The sequence below is a fragment of the Primulina eburnea genome, chromosome 18, assembly GCF_022965805.1.
Source record: "Primulina eburnea isolate SZY01 chromosome 18, ASM2296580v1, whole genome shotgun sequence".
Classification (NCBI taxonomy): Eukaryota; Viridiplantae; Streptophyta; class Magnoliopsida; order Lamiales; family Gesneriaceae; genus Primulina; species Primulina eburnea.
Genome location: NC_133118.1, coordinates 2,779,929 through 2,799,690, shown reverse-complemented (window position 1 = coordinate 2,799,690; position 19,762 = coordinate 2,779,929). Strand labels below are relative to the sequence as shown.

The following is a 19,762-nucleotide window of genomic DNA, read 5'->3' as shown; positions in this document are numbered from 1 at the left end:
TCATAATTACCACCATACTCTGATCAGAGATTTCAACCCACACATACATGAAAAACACATAGGATATCCATACCCGTAGGTAAGCGGTGAATCCCCGGCTACAATGCATCGACTCCTATATGTTTCGCCGTAACACCCAACCTTGCCACCTGATGACCCCATAAGAGTCGGTAAACAAGTCAAAGTGAAACGCTAGCATATAGAGTCTCAACGTTGTCCCGGGTCATAAGGACTAATGGTGTACAACCATAAACTAGGACTTTTCCACTCGATAAGTGAGAACCACTTGGAAAGTCCTTTCTAGAGGGTTGTTCAGTGCACTCTACCAGGAGCACCTATCTGCATGCTCGGACATCACAATGTCCCCTACCAATGAAACATGGTACTCACATCGCAGATACTAGTCTCTAACTCGAGCGGCCTTTATCCTTCTTAGTGGCGGCTGAATCGACTAGGAACGGTTTAGAATATACAGTATTCCAAATATGAGTTTCATGATACTCATCATATGAGCATCTCATATTCTTTCTACTATTTGTATATTCAAGGACTTTATCTATGCAACAAGCATGGGTATAAAGATAAAGATGCGCCAAATTAATAAATTGAAATATTATTAAAATAAAGATCGTTTATACAAAGAGTTTCATTGTGAACAGTCGGCCAACACTTGGCTCGACGTGCACCTACTCTAACAGATTTCACTCAATCAAAAGTGATAACACGACTAAATATCAAGTTCAGTATGGTATTTTGTCCTCGACGTAAACGTCCAGACTTATAATCATTCTTTTGATTTCGTGTCATATGGTATTTCTACTTTAAATAAAGTACGCCCACACTTCGAGATATTTATATGAGTTTATGACGTTTTGAAAATTAAAAATAAATATCATCATTATTCTTTTGTGGTTTCATCTTTGATAATATGATGAAATATTCTTTTATCCTATTTGAGGAGTCATATAACTTTCCAATGAATGCAAAAAACTCATGTGTCATATTCCATTCAATAAAATTTTCATAGTTTTTGAGATCATTATGCTTCAAAGCATATCCGATTTTTCTAAAAAAGATTTAGACATAGTTTATTATCTTTTTCGACCCATATTCCAAGAACCACTATATCAAGTCTCATTTCTATTTTCTGTTTCTTTTAGTTTCTGTGGGGTCCTTAACTCCTAATCGTTACTATAATGCAATTTGATTAGAGTTAATTAATTAAAGAAGAAAATGAGTTAAAATTTTCTTTACAATGAGCCCAAATTGTGTTAACTATAATTATAATACTAAAAATAGTATATCATATAGTCTCGTCTAAACACATCACAATATAAAATAAGCCCACACATAACCCAGATCAACTACATACAAACATGCTCATATCTCGGGACATGCCCCGACATATAGATACATATATACACTAGGAACAAAACATAAAACCTTAGCTCAACTGTGACTTCCTCCAGAAGTACCCTCTTATGTCTCCTGATATCCTGGAGTACCTGTGATTATCCACATACAAAGACAACAACAGCTTTCTCTGGGGTTAGCAAAGCTCCGTATGAAACAACCATAACATATACTACATGTGTCTAAACAATGATATATGATATACAATGCATGTATGCCGTGGGGATATCAGTTCAAATGCCCATCCACGAAGCATGCATCAGAATCAATCGAATCGCTGTCAAATCAATACTCGAGTTGGCACACTGGCCTCAATCAAGTATAAGGGATAATCGTATGATAGCGCCGGCAAAGCGCTATCAAATCCTAAATCTCAATCAATCAATCATAAGGGTCACAATGACTATGTTTTTAAGAGCCACATAATGCCAAATATAGCAATGTGCTTACAAACCTCAGAATCAAATCTAATCATAAACATGTATCAAAGGATCATAGCTCAACATGTATGTCATATATGCTACATCAACTCAACAAATAAGACATATAAACACATATTCTTAGTCAAATCAATCAAACATATATCATATGATACAGATACATGTCGTATGTTACTCGGTCGCAATATACCTTAACTCTTCGTCTCCAGTCAAAGTAGCTTTAAGATTTCAGAATAGAAACTCTATCCACATCAATAACATATTCATTTCAATCAATCTCCTCATTCAAATCAATGTTTTCAAGTTTCAATTATCTTTTGAAACTTTGAAAATTCATATCAAATTAAAATCATAACATAATTCAACTCCGACTTTGAATATGAGTTTCTTGTCGATTATTCTACCACATATATGGATCTCGAATTCAAATATATGCTATTCCAACATTTCAATAATTAAATCTGCTGAAACCAAAATAATCTTACCTCAAAAGAAAGCTCTCGAGGATTCCGAATGTATAATTTGTTTCAAGTTTGAACAACATTTCGAGGTAGATTCGGACGGTATAATTCGATTTCTCTCGATTGTCTCTCGTTTGAATTGAAAGGAAATTAAGAAGACATTCATTCTTATCAACTTAATTATTGTGCAACAGAGGTTTTCACACTGGGACAGTCAAATATGGGCGCCCTAGCGTGCCTAGTACTGCCGAAACACATTTTTGCTTGGTCACGCGCTAGGACGCGCAAGAACATTGTCTTCGAGCAAAAATATGGGCACCCTAGCATGCCTAGGGTGACTTGTTATGTCCAAAACTATATTTTAATTTCGAATTAGAAAAAGTGGTCAATATAAACATTGTCGATATATGTCGTAGCTTTCATTTGCCACAAACTTCACTCAATTACGATATCGAACGCGAGAGGTATGTTAATTCTCTCAAACTGTGTCAGTGCAAGAACTGCAAAAGACACGATACACTTCGGGATGATTTCTCTCCTATTTCCTAATGGATTTGGACAAAAATCAAAACATGAAAGTTTTAGTACTATGTTTTAACTTTCTAATGAAATTTGTTTCATTTCATTTGAACTAATACTCATATAATTATGCTAAAAACTGTAACATATGTCACTTTTTCATTGCGGTTCAGCATACTTTTCAAACACAAATCAATTTCTAATGTACAATATTTCATTATCACCCCCTATTTTCTCACTTTCATTATCAATTATATACTTAATACACTTAATAGCATAATAATTCCATGAATTATCGATAATCAACATAAGATTTACGATAATACGATACAAGGTCCTTACAGTCTCAATATTTTCTCAAATCAACCCACAAAAGATTGAATTCTTGTATCAATAATACTTGAATAGAATTTCTTAGATTCATGCGTTTGGCATAATCCTGATTATTTATAACTTACAATCCTTGGATCTTACTAGAAAAATCAAAATATTCATAGTTTTTCAATCAAATCAATTTGAAAGAACTTCAAATTTAAGTACTATAACAAAAATAATAATTTAAAATTTCAAAACATGATATTCGAAATTTGGAAATTCACAAGTCTTCGCTACATTGAATAATTTGAAGCTGTACATGTTCAGAGTCGACATATCTTCAAATTGCAAATTAAAAAAGATAAAAGCCTTCATATTAAGATTGTTGGTATGAATTTCTCCAAAACATCTTTCAGGGGATCTGCAACATGAAGATAACATGATTCAAAATATATGTTATCAAATTCAAAGTCGATGAAAGAGATAACTATTTGTCCTTAAGACGAATTTACCTAGCACACGATGCTCACGGGATATGACAACCGTCGTGTTCCAAAACAATGACAGAGCTAATGTAGGCTGCTGTCTGCACTAGACCCAAAAACAAAGAGTTTACATAGGTCAAGTTTGGTATATTAAAAGTATCGTAATTTCTTACCATAATATAAGAATGAAATGCAAGAAATACGACTAATGAATCATAACTTGCTAGATTTAATATCCTCTATGTAATCTGTTTTGTAGTCGAAAATGATATATATCAGTGAAAAAGAAAAATATATGATTTTAATTGAAATGGTAAAAATATTGGAATGACCATTTCGACCCGACAAAACCCGCATGAAACGGTGTCGTTCACAATCTCTGTCGGCACCAAGACAAAACCAGTCAACCCAATCTCCTCCCATTATCCCCCTACACCACCGCTGTCTCCTCATCCGACGAGTTACCGCCCACTGCTCCGCCATGGATTTCTCCCCCTTCAACCTCCTCCCTCAAGAAACTATCCACCAGATCTTCGCCCACCTGCCCCTCCGCCAAATCTCCGCCGCCAAGTGCGTCTGCAAAGCCCTCCACTCCGCCCTCTCCTCCCCGGCGTTCCTCCACCTCCTCCGCGCCCAAACCATCCCGCTCTTCCTCCTCGCCCTCAAACCCTCCAACCGCCACGTGTCCCCTCATCCGACCCTTCACGCCTTCGACCCTTCGTCCAACCAGTGGCTCAGATTCTCCCTCTCTTTCCTCCCCTTCTCCTCCCTGCACCCCATTACCTCCTCCCATGGCCTCCTCTACCTCTGGGGTTCGCAACCCACGTCGCAGGGTTCCTGCACCACCCTCGCGCAGAGTTCACAGAAAGCCCTTGTGGTCTGCAACCCTTTGACTAGCCAGTACAGGATCCTTCCTCAGCTTGGATCCGCTTGGTCCCGCCATGGATCTGTGCTAGCCGGCTCGCTCAGTGTAGTCCTAGTCCTCACGGAGCTTGCGGTTCTGTACTATTCGGAGAATCGGAGTCTGAAATGTGACAATTTAGGCTCCTGTGTGTCGAATAACTGGCTCAAATTTTCCTCTAATCTGCCGTCGAAGCCGCGAAGCCCGGTTTTAGTATCAAATTTTATGCTTGTGTTGTGTGATCTAGGCTCGCCTTGGAGGTCCCAATGGGCTATGTTCAAGACTGAGATTGGGAGTGCAGACAAAATCCAGCATTGGATTCGGATGGAAAAGCGCGAGTGGGGGGATATTTTTGACATTTTGAGACGGCCCCGGCTGGTGAAAGCTGGAAATGAGAAGAAACTGTACATGGTTGGGGGATTGAAGAGCTCCTACGTGCTGCAGAGCGCGTGTTCGACTATCTTGATATTGAGGTTGGACTTGGAGAGCCTCGAGTGGGAGGAGGCTGGCCGAATGCCAGTGGAAATGTACAGGTGTTTCTTGAAAAGTAGTAAGTTTAAAGTGTTTGGTGGGGGTGATAAGATTTGTTTCTCGGCGAAAAGGGTTGGTAGATTGGCTCTGTGGGAAGAGAATGCGGATGGAAAGGCGGAGTGGAGGTGGGCTGAAGGCGTTCCTGTCGGTGGAGACGGGCTTTGCCGTGGATTCGTGTTCGAGGCGAGGCTCGAAGCTGCGCCGTGAGGGAGGGAGGAGTGTAAGTTATTTGTAATTCATGTTATTGTTTTTGTTTGAAAATCAATGCTGTTGGGATATTGGTTTCATATGATTGCTGAATATTGGCATTGTTTTGTTTAAGTTGAACATGTTGTATGATCTACATATATAATGAACCTGAACTTATTCAGATTTTACAGTATGTTGCTGTGTATAGATTGCTTGTTTGTTGATATTATTTACTTTGTGTTTTCTTTTGATGTTCATTTGCTTCTTAATTTAGTCGATAATGCATACGGGGACTGAAAAAAGGTTGCAGCCTGTATATTTATAAATCTATCTGTTGCTGATAAGAAATATAATGTTATCATCTCGACACGGAAATGCAAATGATTATTTCTTGGTAGAATAAGCACAGTTTGGTTTGTTCTATTTCATTTTACCCTTTCGACTTCGTGGTTATAGTTTCTGCACATGTTGGTATCGTGCTGTGTGTGTAGATTATCCTTCTAAGTCGGTGAAGTGTGTATACGAAAACCTACTTGAGGTTTTCAAGTGGTACAACCCACAATATCTCTATTCTTCCTCATCTTCTTTCACAACTTCCGGAGGAAATTCAAAATTCAATGGACGAGTCCTAGTACATTTCTTTCTGTACTTATCCAATTGACATCAAGGAAGTACTTTTGTGTGTGCTCAATTAGAATCTTTTGTAAAATCGACACTCTTGTTGGAGAGTGCTTTCATGTCGAAATTTTCCTCGGAAGATTGAAGGGAAATGGTGCTGTTGAACTATCAATGTGTTAAAATTACCGTTGTTTTTCTCGCCCCATGACCTAGATTGCGTTCATGTTTATATGGAGTTGGATTCTTCGTGGATAGTTGAGATTTTTTACATGATTGGAACAAATTTTGATTTGGATCAGTTAGGAAAACCTAGTGTCTACTTGAAAGTAATCATCCCATTGCTTGTTGATTTTCATGTAGAATGAAGAGATCTCTCTATTGGTCTAAATCATGTGCATTTGTAGATTACGCCAGCAGTAATCCATCGAATTAGAAGTTGATTCCATGTTGATTCGGATTGAATTCCAACAACTTTTATGTGTATTGATGCGCGTTTATGAGAACGCGGTAGCATTAAGCTTTCAAGTCTTCGGCAGCAGAGTATGGTTTTTCATTAGATGCATGTCGTCGTCATGAAATATATCGATCTCAAGAATCTTCAAGCTTTTTTTAATTGCATGGCAAGAGTTTTGTGTACATTGTTAAGACATTGGGAAGGTTTCTCTCGTCTTTGCAGCGTGCTTATGGCCTTATGTCCTGTAGTTGGTTTTTTATCAATAAAATCTTGTGCTGGCAAAAATATCTGACTCAGTCCATTCGATCGAATTCGATGTGCATTTGCACTCCTGGAGTTCTTCTCTGTCTACCCCTCGAAACCATTGGATCATGTGCGTTCCTCGTATTGTCCGGAGGGACATGTTTCTTGTTCTAGAAATATGATGGCTATGTTTCTTCCACCCCAGGTAGCGTTGAGAAAACCTCGTTTTAAAACATGCTTGGTTTATAAATTGTCTTGTGATATCATACCCAAAATTTCAATAAATAAGGTGAGGAATATTTCGCTTATAAGATAAATGAAGTCTTTGCAACCTCTGAAGAAAAGAGATATTAATATATATATTTCATCATTATTTATTTTTATTATATATATATAAATATATATATATTTATTTATCTATAATTTAATATTAATATTATTATTATTATTGTTGAATTATTTATTTATCAATTTAATTTATTATTATCGTTGTTTTACCAAGATTATTGTTATTATTAAATGGTAATTTTTTTATTTATTGTAAATTTTAAATTAAATTTTTTTATTATTAATATTAATTCATGACTATTATTAATATTAATTCTACTTCTCATGAATTTCAACTTTCTGAGCCCGAGGATGAAGACGACGTAACTGATCAAAAAATTTTGCTCATACTCTGGCTTTTGACAACTTCAAGAGTCGTGCTTTAAAGGATATAAGCTTCTTGGGCTAACATCTTCTAAAATTCAGTGCAGAACTCAGAAATATAAGAAATCAAGGGTTTGGTCGACCTACCCCTACGGGCAGTGCTCGCAGGGGTCGATCCAACGGCTCGGATTTTTTCGAGTCAATTTTTTTTTTTTTTACAGGGAGATGGGACCGGATCACTCATGTGGAGTGATCCGGGCCGTTCATTGCCCGTGCAGGCAGTGCTTGCACGGACGGGGTGAAACAAACCGAAATCAAGCCACTAACATGAAAGAACTGTCAGTAAATATTAATCAAGTTAGGAATAACATAGATGCATAAATTGATCATCTTCAGACAACCCTTGGCAGCCATTTGCAAGAAATGTTGGAGTACATGCAACGTGGTGATGCCGCAAAAAAAAAAGATTACAAGAAAATTGAAGAGCAAAAGCGAAGGTTAAGAGAGATAAATATGAAGAATCTAAGAAAATTGATGAAAGAAGAAGACAAATGGAAGAGGCTAGAAGAAAGAGAGGAGCAGGAAGTGTTGGCGATTTGATTCCTCGCAAATGATTTTCATTTTTCTGCAAGTGTAATAGGGCTTACATATCGAGCCTTATTTTGTTTATCTGTTTATATATAACCTGTTTATTTAGTCTTGCGTCTTGGTTTTGTCATCGTCTCAAGCTACAGATATCATCAGAAGATCATCAATTGTATTTGTTTCAAGTAGGATCGTTGTATCAAAGATATGCTCAGAGTCTGACCATTCAAATCTAACATATTAGACATTAACATATCAAGGTGGATACATCAGGTCAAGTTGTTCAATGACTATCAAATAAAGTAACAATCATAGTATCCTAACAACTCCTAATTAAGAGAATGTTTTCGAAAATGTCTTAAATATCAATCAACTTTTCAGAAGCTAAGAGTTGAATTCGTAAAAGGGAAAAAAATTAAATGAAGATTAATTAAGTATACAAATAAAAGAGATGAAATATTAATTTGTCAGGAGTTAGTACAGATGATCGTTAAATTTTTTTCCAAACATTGGAGATTTTCAAGTATACATATGCAGAGTCAGAAAGCAGACAACACCGATTCAATTAACAAGATTCAAGCTTTTAATCTACAAAGAAACGAGATCTCAAGAAAACTTATTCTTTCAGATATAAAATTGTTTGCTGCTTACTTAGCACATGTCTATTGGCTAATATCAGATCTTCAAGGATCAATCTGTGTTACCATAATCAATTCTACCAATTCAAAGCTAACTGTTGGAAGTTATCGTGTCTGATGAACCAAGAGTTCTTAAACAACCAAAAGTTGTTAAATGATCACTAAGAGTTTCTATTTAGACTGTGATAACTCCTAGTCAAAGTGAGTAGTTACAAAGTACTGAAAAACAAAAATATTTTAATGGATTTATTCGTAAGTCAAAGAAAGGATGACGTAAGAGTATTCATCTCCGAACATCCATAATCTGTCTCTTTTACTTACGCACTTTATCTTGTTTGCTTGCATACCTAGCCCTTGTGTTAAGCAAAAATTCACACAAGGGCTAGATATCATTAGTCTAGTCGGACCGTTTCTATACTTACTTAAAATTAGTGGTGCAACAAAATCTAGATGTTTAGAAAAGATTTTAACAGCCTGAAAATTGTTAAAGCCAGCTAGATATTCTCAAATATTTTGAAAGCCTTTATACACCTCTTTCTATAATCTTTTTCGATTCTAACACACGTTATATAGTAGAAATCTTCCAACATTCATATCTCCTTTAACGTTCAACTTTTGCTTTAACCGACACAAGAGATATATCTTATTTTATAATTTCTCTTCATAGTACGCCGCAATAATTGTTCTTTGATATCTATTCAAATATGCTAATTAACGTCTATTAATAAATATGATTCATGAGAAAGAAACACTAGAGTGTATCTTTGTCTTACTTGAAGACATTCTTGAATCATTGAGAGACATCGCCTATTATACATGATTGTTCAAATGATCTTCTACAAGTCTAACAAGTAGGTGAAAAAAGGTGAATTGTGCTGGAAGCATACCAGTTGTAGACCAATATGCAGCTTGAACATCTTATCTTGAATCTTGAGAGAAGCTCGATCCTTATAATAGTTTTAAAGCTCGACTTTAAAGTGTCTGTAATAGACTTAATTTAATTGTGATGATGATAGTCAAAACCAGTAGATCACGTTAGTAAAACCAGAAGATAGTATAAAAGCAGAAGATCTCGTATCAACTTAACAAAGCAGTACTCTTCAAGTACTTATCAGCTTAGATAAACAGAAGCAGAACTTGACTTTTGCTAAATCAGAACTTATCGATCATATATTAAATGTTACCGTTACTTTACCAAGTACGAGTATTAAATGCATCATTAATGCTGAATAAAGTCATTTAATACATTTTACCAAATGTGGTATGAAACAAGATTGATTGTTTTGGAGCTTTTTGCAGGAACCTTTTTCGGCAATAAAGTTGATTATATCAGAAGTCAAAGAAGCTGTTTTGTTTATAGACGTTGGATTCAAGACTTATATAAATACACAAGATCAACGACATTTATAGTTTACCAAACAACAATCACATTCTCGCATATACGAACGTCGTTTTGAGTACTTAGAACTACTTATCATCTTCAAGCTCAATATACAGAAAAGAATAGTTATCTGATCTTTTGAGATCATATTGTGCTAGCTGTTTCTTACTCTCTCTACAATCATATTCACATTACTATATCTTTGAGAAGAGTTTGTGATATGGAAAGAGTCTTTTCCAGAACTTTGTCGTATTTGTCTTATTGTGTTGAGAAACTAAGAGTTTCAATAGGCAAATGATAAGTCATGCTGAAGTGGGTGTGTACAAGTATTGTACTGTAAAAACCAAAGTCTTTATGTGATACCTTCTGGAAACAGAAGAAGATGAGACGTAGAAGATTTCATCTTCGAACTTCCATAAACAACCATTGTCTATGGTTACTGTTTTATTGTATTTCACCGTACTCCATCGGATCGTTTACACTTTTTATTGTGATATGCTGGACTAGCTCTTGAACAAGATAAGCTATAATCTCTCACAGGATTCTAGCAACCTTTGCAAAATCAACCAACAAAGGAAAGAGTTTATTCACCCCTCTAAACTCTATATCGATCCCCAACAGCCTGGAAGGCATTCCAGCTAGAATCTCGAAATAAAGGGATCCAGCTTCAGTTCAGGACATCCAGCTCGAAACATGTAAATACAATAAAATAACACATGGACTTCAAAACAGCTCGATACTGTTTATTTCACCAAGACATAAAATTACAAAATAACATAAACAAGATCCATTTGGAAAAATATTTGAAAAATAAGTTTTATGTTTTATAATTAAAAAACTTAAAGCATGTGTTTGGAAAATTTTTTGTGATTTTGATAAACTTAATATAATTGTGGTGATGATAGTCAAAACCAGTAGATCACATGAATAAAACCAGAAGATAGTATAAAACAGTAGTTATTTTAAAACCAGTAGTTCCCTTATCGCTTTTACGAAAGCAGTACTCGATCCGCTTAGAGAAACAGAAGCAGAACGTGACTTTTACTTAATCAGAACCAATCGATCTTATATTAAATGTTATTGTTACTTTACCAAGTACGAGTATTAAAGACATCATTAATGTTGAACAAAGTCATTTAAAACGCCTTACCTATTTTGGTATAAAACAAGACTGATTGTTTTGAAGCTTTTTTGCAAGAACTCTTTTATGCAATAAAGCTGATTTTATCAGAAGTCAAAAAAGTCGTTTTTGTTTATAGATGTTGGATTCAAGACGCCTATAAATACACGAGATCAACGACGTTCATAGGTTACCAAAACTACGAGCTTATTCTCTAACATACGAAAGTTGATTTGAGAACTCAGATTTTCTTATCATCTTCAAGCTCAATATACAGAAAAGCAGCACACGTTTCATAATAGTTATTTGATCTTTTGAGATATTATTGTGGACTGTTTCTTACTCTCTCTACAATCATTATCTCGTTATTACATATTTAGAAGAGTTTGTAAACTGGAAAAGAGTCTTTTCCAGAACCTTGTTGTATCGGTTTTATTGTTGAGAAACTAAGAATTTCAGTAGGCAAAGGATAAGTCCTGCTAAAGTGGGTGTGTACAAGTGTTGTGCTATAAAATCAAAGTCTTTTAGTGATACCTTCTGGAAACAGAAGAATGAGAGACGTAGAAGATTTCATCTTCGAACTTCCATAAATAACCATTGTCTACTGCTGCTTACTGTTTTATCATTATACACCCTTGAACCATCATATCGTTTCCGCACTATATTGTGGTCTACTGGTTATACACTTGAACAAGATTTGTTATAATCTCTAACAGGATTCTAGCACCCTTTTGCAAAAACGACCGTCAAAGAAAAAGTTTATTCACCCCTCTCTAAACTCCATATCGATCCCAACTGATTTTTTTTTTTAAATCGTTCTCTAAGTATAGTTTTCAAATAACAATTGAGATGTATTTTTTGAATAAAAAACGCAGGTTAAACTAGAATTAAAAAGTTGTTATAGAATAATTGTCCAAACATCTTCTTATTTTTTTAATTATAAAATTGGTTTTTAAATATTTGTCCAAACGTCTTTTCAACTCTAGATTTTTTTATAAAATAGTTATCCAAATAAATATTTATTATTAAAACAAATTTTAAAATATTTTGTAAAAAACACTTGTAAAAAGAAATTATAAGAACTTGTCTTAACAGAGCCTATGTTTTTTATTACTCAATGTAAAATTATTTTTTGTTAATATTACTATTAATAATAAATTTTTAATAGGTTGATTATTATTAGATTGAAAGATGTAATTGTAAAAATTATATATTTTTATATATTAATTTTTTTATTGTTATTAATATTTATATTTTATTAATATTTCCTTAGTTGAAATTAATTATTTTTATCAATGCATGAATTATGTCATATATTTTGATTTGATATATCAAAAGCGAATTTTGTTTGTTAATATGTTGCATTGAATGCTTATACATTTTTCATATTTCTTTTATTTAGCAATATATTACTTACATGTATTTTTCATTTAATTTAAATTTTTAGATATTTTTAATAAAAAAATTCCAACCATATTTTTTTTTTATAATTATATATTTGAAATATTCGTTCCCGTCCCCTCACGCTAATCTTTCTGGTTCCATCCATGCGTTTATGTTATATATGACAAATTAGTCGAAAATTGTGGGGACTCGGACGCTAATCATCTTCTTAATCATCGTTGGGATTTAATTATCAGTTCTGATAAACAGGGTCTAAAAATTTTTCTTTTTAAAATGTAAATGCGGAAGGTAATGGAATCTAAATAATATACATCTCAGTATAAAATACATTCCAGTATAAAAGTACAATACTGTACAATCTAAGTCTAAGGTTCGGTTACTAAGTTCAAGTAATAAACCAAATCTACAGTAAGTCCGGAATCACCACGCTAACTCTTCTTCTCTCCTCATCCTCTTGACCCCGATCCAGCCCCACCTGTTGTCATGCACACATACAAAACAAGACAACAGCCGAATAACTCCGGTGAAAATAAATCCCAGTATAAAACATGGTAAGCATGTATAGAAACAATCTAAATCGTAAAACATGCTATCATAAACATATTCAAAGATAATAGATTTCATAATCTATGAAATCAAATCAAAATAAGCATGCAATTCAATTCAGATAAACATGCAATTTAAATCAAATCATATAACATGCTATCATAACTGAAAGCAATAAACATGGGTTTCATAGTCTATGAAACCACATTCATAAACACATGCAGTTCTAGTCAAATCATGTCTAGACTCGACTCCATGCTGACTCTAGGGATCCCGGTGTGAATAAGACGTCACTGTCTGCTACCTACTTTCCCAATCGGGGTAACGTACGTCTTATTCCTAGACTTCGGTCATATCTGTATCGAATAATCTACAGTCGGAGGGTGTCTGCTCCTATGTAACAATACACCGAACGTCTAGAGGTATGACTGTCTGTCAAGACTCTCCTATATGAAATGCAATGCATATAAATCTATAAACAAAGCATAATCATATCAAAACATAAACATTAATCTAGTATGTGATTTTATTGGGAAACTCAAATGAGATCTGATTTGAGTTATGTCTTCCCGAATATCACATGAATTATACCTTTGTCTTCCCTGTCTGACGAAGACGATGACCTGTTTTCAAATCTGTCCATATCCAATCTGACAAGACAATATCGAATACATAGTATCAGTGAATAACTCAATTCACAATCTGTTCTGATCAATACTCAACTCAGTACATAATCTGATCAATATCTGAACAAAATACAATCTGATTTATATCAACGATATTGTAATACAATCGAAATCAAATTTGAATCTGAGCAATCTAATTTAACTGGTGTTTCAACGGCATAACGATACTGTCTCGATAACTCCGTCAGTCTAAACATCACAGCTATAATACTGGAACTCATAATCGGTGTCAATATAACTCATAATCTGAATACTAACACAATTCTGATATAGAATCTCAGTTAATATCTTTCACAAATCATAACAATTACAGAAACGGTCTGTTCTTTAATCTGACTTCAATTCTATAATGTCTACGGTAGCAGAAACACCATATCTGAATCATATTCAATTCTGACAATATCATAAATTAAAATCTTGTCTAAACGTAACAAAACTTACGTCCAATTGTAGCTATCGTTGTTAGAAACACGATACCGAAGTCGGATTCAAAATCAGACGAACGAATCGTTCTCAATTTCCAAATCTTCCCTCGGTTTCCTTTTTCTTTTTCTTTCTCTTCCTTCTTTCTGAAGAAGAAATCGGTTGTGTGTATATATATATATATATATATATATATATATATATATATGTTGCATGATACAAGGGCAAGTGGCGTTGTGCATGTTCTGCACGTTTCGCGCATATGCGCGAACAAAGTCGCGCATATGCGCCAGTTATAAAAACTAGCCTTAGTCTTCTCGCGCATATGCGCCATATTCGTCGTGCATATGCGCCAATCATTCTGTCCAGCCCGCGCATGTGCGCCATTTATGTCGCGCATATGCGCCGATCATTCTGGATGGGTCGCGCATATGCGCGCTTTATCTCGCGCATGTGCGCCGATGCTTCTGTAATTTTCGCGCATGTGCGCCGATACATGTCGCGCATGTGCGCCAATCCTATTCTTCACACATAATGTGATTTCTTCTTTCGGCTCTCGAGATCTGATCCGTTCCGTTTATAATCATAACAATTATCATCCATGACTATAATAATCATTTTCAAATCTTTTCAGATTAACCGGATTAATTTCTCGGGCCTTACAAAAATTGATATCCAAGTATGAAATTTCTTTTTAGCATATCCAATTAAGATTTAATCGTCGATAATAATGGAAATAATATAATGTTTTGTATTTACGTAAATGCATGCAATCGAAATATGGGGAAAATTTTGATATTAATTTCATTAATTAAACATCATAGAAAATACATAATTAATGCTTTGGAAACATTATTTTAAGATATAGAAATAACACAAAGCTGAAAACATAATATAGAACTCGATAGATTGACTTGCTTGACGTCTCATTGATTTATTTCTTATTGTTTTCACATATATATATATATATATATATATATATATATATTTTAAATCTCCTTTTTCCTGCATGAAAATCTTACTTCATACGTGGAGTTTAAATTGCATACTTAGTTGTGGTGAGGAGGAGGAGGCGGAGGCGGAGAATTATATTTGTATGTTGGGTGTGGCGACGGAGGCGGCGATTTGTGTACATATGGCTTTGTGGGATGCGGTGTAGGTGGAGACTTGTATATGTATACTGGCGACGGTGGAGGAGGAGGCGGTTTGTGTACATACGGCTTTATGGGAGGTGGAGGAGACGATTTGTGTATATATGGATTGGTGGGAGGTGGTGGAGATTTGTGCTCACAAGGAATTTTATGTGGTGGCTTGTGCACATGAGGTTTTTTATGTGGCGGTGGAGGAGACTTGTATATAGGAGGATGTGGTGGAAACTTATATACATAATGTTTTTTCGGTGGCGGCGGTGGAGGAGACTTGTATATATATGGCGCCTCTTTTGGAGGAGGTGGTGGAAACTTATATACATAATGTTTTTTCGGTGGCGGCGGTGGTGGAACCTTGTGTATATATGGCGCCTCTTTTGGAGGATGTGGCGGAGACTTGTAGACATGATGTTTTTTCGGCGGCGGCGGCGGAGACTTGTAGAAATAATGCCTCTTGTGAGGAGGTGGTGGTGGTGGTGGAGGAGCTTTGTGTTTGTGTGGCTCCTTGGGAGGTGGTGGTGGCGGAGATTTGTGGACGTAAGGATTCTTTGGTGGATGTAGTGGTGGAGACTTGTGTATGTAATGTTTCTTTGGAGGAGGGGGTGGTGGAGGTGGGGAATTGTAGAGATAGGGTTTCTCGGGAGGTGGCGGCGACGGAGGCGGAGGAGGCGACGAGTAGTGGTAGTAATTTGCATTGGTTTCCAAAGGGAGAGAAAGGGTCATTACTGCCATAATGGCAATGAATGAAGACATTGTAGAACCCTTAGTTCTTGTTCCCATCTTTGGGGTCTTGTGTTTCATTGAATCCCCTAATGTCTATATAAAGATTTGATTTTTACCTACGTAAATTCATTTTTACCCAAGTAAATTTTTTTTTGAAAAAAAAAAGTAACTTTTTTTTTAATAATTGATTGGTTGATTTTCAATTATTGCCTGTTGTTTGCTTTATTTTTATTATTATTATTATTATAATATATATGAATATATGAAATGGGTCAACCTTACCGATATTCACAATAAAAAGTAAAACTCTTAACATAAAAAGTAATACTTTTTCATGGATGACATAAATAAGAGACATGTATCACAAGACCCGTGAGATCGTCTCATAGAAGTTTTTGCCTATTTATTTTGATATCACCATTAAAATTACCAAACGTACGTGTGTGACACACACAGTGTACGTGCACTTGATCGACAATAATTGATGATTATTAATTGCTTTCTAAAAATTATTGATATGAAAATTTAAATAAGCAACAGATCAAATAAAGATACGTGGGTGTTGGGATGCAACCAAAGTCCCACATTGGAAGATCTAGAGAAAGATCGTGTGTTAATAAAGATGGAATGATATCTCCATTGGTATGAGGTCTTTTGGGTGGTTCCAAAAGCAAAACCATGAGGGTTAAAACCCAAAGTAGACAATATCATATCAGTGTGGAGATATCCAGATTCCATTGGTCCTAACAGTGAGAAATAAAATTTTATATGTTAAAGTTTCCAAATGGCTTTGCATAGAATCTTGATTCACAAAATCTACTTTTTGACCTAATGGACTTAATTATTGATCATGAAGTTAGCTGTAAAAAAATAATTTATATTACCTAATGATTAATTAATCTATCATATCTAATTAAACAACCAAACTTTGGTGAAAGGTTGAATCAAAATTTCACTAATAAAGATTGATTATGTGTATAGGTGGTATATCATACCATACCATACTGGAAATTACGATATAAAAATTTTCAGTGTGTATAATCAGTATATCGATTTTACCAAAATGTTGCGGTATTTTTATTTTATTATTTAAATAATATATGTTACTTTATTTTTAAAAAAAATTAGTCATTTTCACTTGAATCGTGTTGACATGAAATTGGACATGTCAGCAATATTCAGCCAACGCAATTCAAGTGACAATGACTAAAATAAAAAAAAAGTTGAAAATTAGTAGACTAAAAAATTATGAATTGACCGATAACATCACAAAAATGAAAAACGTGTGAATTACAAGACAAAAAATGTAAGTTTTCCAATTTTGAAAGTATACGACTCAAATTATGTATAATAAGTTCAAATTTTGGCATATTAGTGTTTTTTTTAACTAATTCAAATATTTAAAAAAAAGTGGAATCGAAAATAATTCCACGTCAATAATTTTTCATGTCACGTCATAGTTTTCTGACATCACATTAGTAATCTTTTTGAGAAGTGACTAAAGTTGGAAAAGGTTAAATTAGTGAATCAAAATTATAATTGTTGGAACAATATGAAAGAAAGAAAAAAAAAACATGCAAAGTGGCAAAACTTGAAATATGCTTTTCCTTTTCAAAATTTTTCTTCATGTAAAATATGATCCACTTGTGACACTATTCTTTTTCTTTTGGTTTATTTATTGGTAGATTGGACAAGCTTTTCTTTTAACTTTGCATATAATTTCTATATTGAATATATATATATAAATAAAATTATCAAAAGACAAAAGATACTACTTTCTAAAAGTAGAAGGGAGAATTTCTTGTCGAGAAAATTGAAAACTACTCAAACGTAAATTAATAACTTCATATAAGAAACCCAATTTCTTAATATATATATATATATATAAATATATATATATATATATATATATATATATATATATTATTTCCAAAATACTCTTCGCATATGTTTTGTAAATATAAATAATAATTTCCTTTTAAAAAAAGTTTTATTTTGGTTAAAATATAAGATTTTCTAAGTTATTATCCTAATAAAAATTGCTCAAGTGTTTGTGCAAAGCACCCAACAATTCTTCTAGGCACTCGTGAGTGAAGTGTTCTACGATGTCCAAGGCATAACAAAGCCTAATCTATTGTCACTTAGTTGTCACATAAAGTATAAGGAAATAAGTTGTATACATGCTCAATAACTATAGCTTTTAGCATGATGACAAATACTCGAATTCTAAAACTTGATATCAGAGCAAGATCGAGTTTTCGAACCGCCCAAAAATCAATTTCTAAGGCGCTTGGGAGGAAAATGTTCTAGTGTGTGCGCAAAACACCCAACAAACCTTACGTACACTCGTAGACCAAGTGTTCTGCTACCTGATACATAACAAGTCTAACAAATTGACATCCAAATGGGTGCAGTTCTTCATGTCTGTTTATCATTTAGTATGGTGCTCTGTTCTGTCATAGAAAGTATGTCGGGATCGAAATATGTTTAAAGGTGGGTGAATAAACATTTTAAAATATTGTTAAAAATGAGTTGTTTAAACGGTTTTTTGCTTTTACAACTATTCTTGAATGGCTAGACTTGTCTGCACCACTAAAAAGAATTATAATGCGAAAATGGTCTGACTAGACTAGTAATATTGTATATATTCAATGCAAGCTATCAATTAACTACGCGACTAGAGATAAACAAGAAAACATAATAAAGTGCGTAAATAAAATAGAAAATATTTTTATGGATATTCGAAGATAATAAAAAAACTCATTTGTCAATCCTTATACACACCCACTTTGAATAGAATTTTATTACGATCTGAAAGAGTCTAGATGAGGGTGGATAAACTTGTTAAGGCAAATTTTACATCTAAGTCATGGTGATCACAAACTAAACTGGCCTAACCCATGCTTATATCAATACACATTATTAAACTGAACTAAACAAGACTACAAATACGATGATCAACATACGTTGTTACCAGCTAAAATAAATAGACAGATCGAGTTGTTCAACTATTTCGATCTAATTGAGTCTCTTCATCAGCACGACTTAAACCAAGATGCTTGAATAGAACAGGTCAACTCGGAGACTAATCTGTCAACATTCTCTGAAGACAAACATATATCTCTGAGTTTACAAGAAAGTTTTCAGCAAGGACAATAGAAAAAAGACCAATTGTTACCCCTTTCAGCTAGTGTCCAAAGAATTTGAACGAGCATGTACTATATTTGAGAAAATAACAAGGACACGTGACAATAACTGGATAAATATCGGCTACCCAATACATCTCAGAGTACCATATATATTTATTAACTTTTGGGACCAACAATTATAAATAAAAAATGCATCAAGACCGAAGATCTCTCTAAAAAAACTGCTATTGATTTTTCAATATTCATCAATCATTCCAGCCACACAACATCCCACAAAAGACACATCTTTAAGCTATTTTTGCACACGCTCGATTTGCAATCAGATCGATTAAGGATCAATATTGTGCACTTAGTATTATCACTTATCTTTACACGAGCGCTGTTGTATTGTGAGAATCAGTTGTAAGTATCAGAAACTTGTTTCTGAACAGATCACATTGAAGAAAAGAGTGCTAGGAGTTTCAGCTCATCAGGGTTGTGGAATCAAGCTGAAGTGAGTTTGTGCAAGTTGTTATACTGATCAAATCTTATAGTGGAGTCATTTTGGAAACAGAAGAAGGAGAAACGCAGAAGCTTAGCCTTCGAACTTCCATACACAACTTCTTACCTCTTTATTTACTATTATTTACTTGTGCTGCTAAAACTATTTTTTGTGTTGATAAGTCAGTTGACAAAAACTAAGATTTGTTTCTAGTAGCTCAAATTACTCATTTCGATTGAAATATTGACTTGAATTGTT

General features: G+C 34.3%; 2 protein-coding genes across 3 annotated transcripts; one reads left to right on the top strand and one right to left on the bottom strand.

Annotated features, from left to right (window-relative positions):
* The first annotated feature begins 3,971 nt into the window (after positions 1-3,971).
* LOC140819773 (SKP1-interacting partner 15) lies at positions 3,972-5,447 on the top strand. Its single transcript, XM_073179971.1, has one exon. The coding sequence runs from the start codon at positions 3,989-3,991 to the stop codon at positions 5,270-5,272; it is 1,284 nt and encodes a 427-aa protein (XP_073036072.1). The 5' UTR covers positions 3,972-3,988; the 3' UTR covers positions 5,273-5,447.
* A 9,356-nt stretch (positions 5,448-14,803) lies between these two features.
* LOC140819606 (uncharacterized) lies at positions 14,804-15,940 on the bottom strand. Of its 2 annotated transcripts, XM_073179769.1 has the most exons (2): positions 15,506-15,940; positions 14,804-15,352 (listed from the first exon to the last, which is right to left on the bottom strand). In XM_073179769.1, exons 1-2 carry the CDS (start codon positions 15,929-15,931, stop codon positions 15,053-15,055), a joined length of 726 nt encoding a protein of 241 aa, XP_073035870.1. In that variant the 5' UTR covers positions 15,932-15,940; the 3' UTR covers positions 14,804-15,052. The 2 variants fall into 2 exon arrangements, with proteins under 2 accessions (XP_073035870.1, XP_073035868.1); XM_073179767.1 differs by having other exon boundaries at positions 14,804-15,940.
* Positions 15,941-19,762: the final 3,822 nt, after the last annotated feature.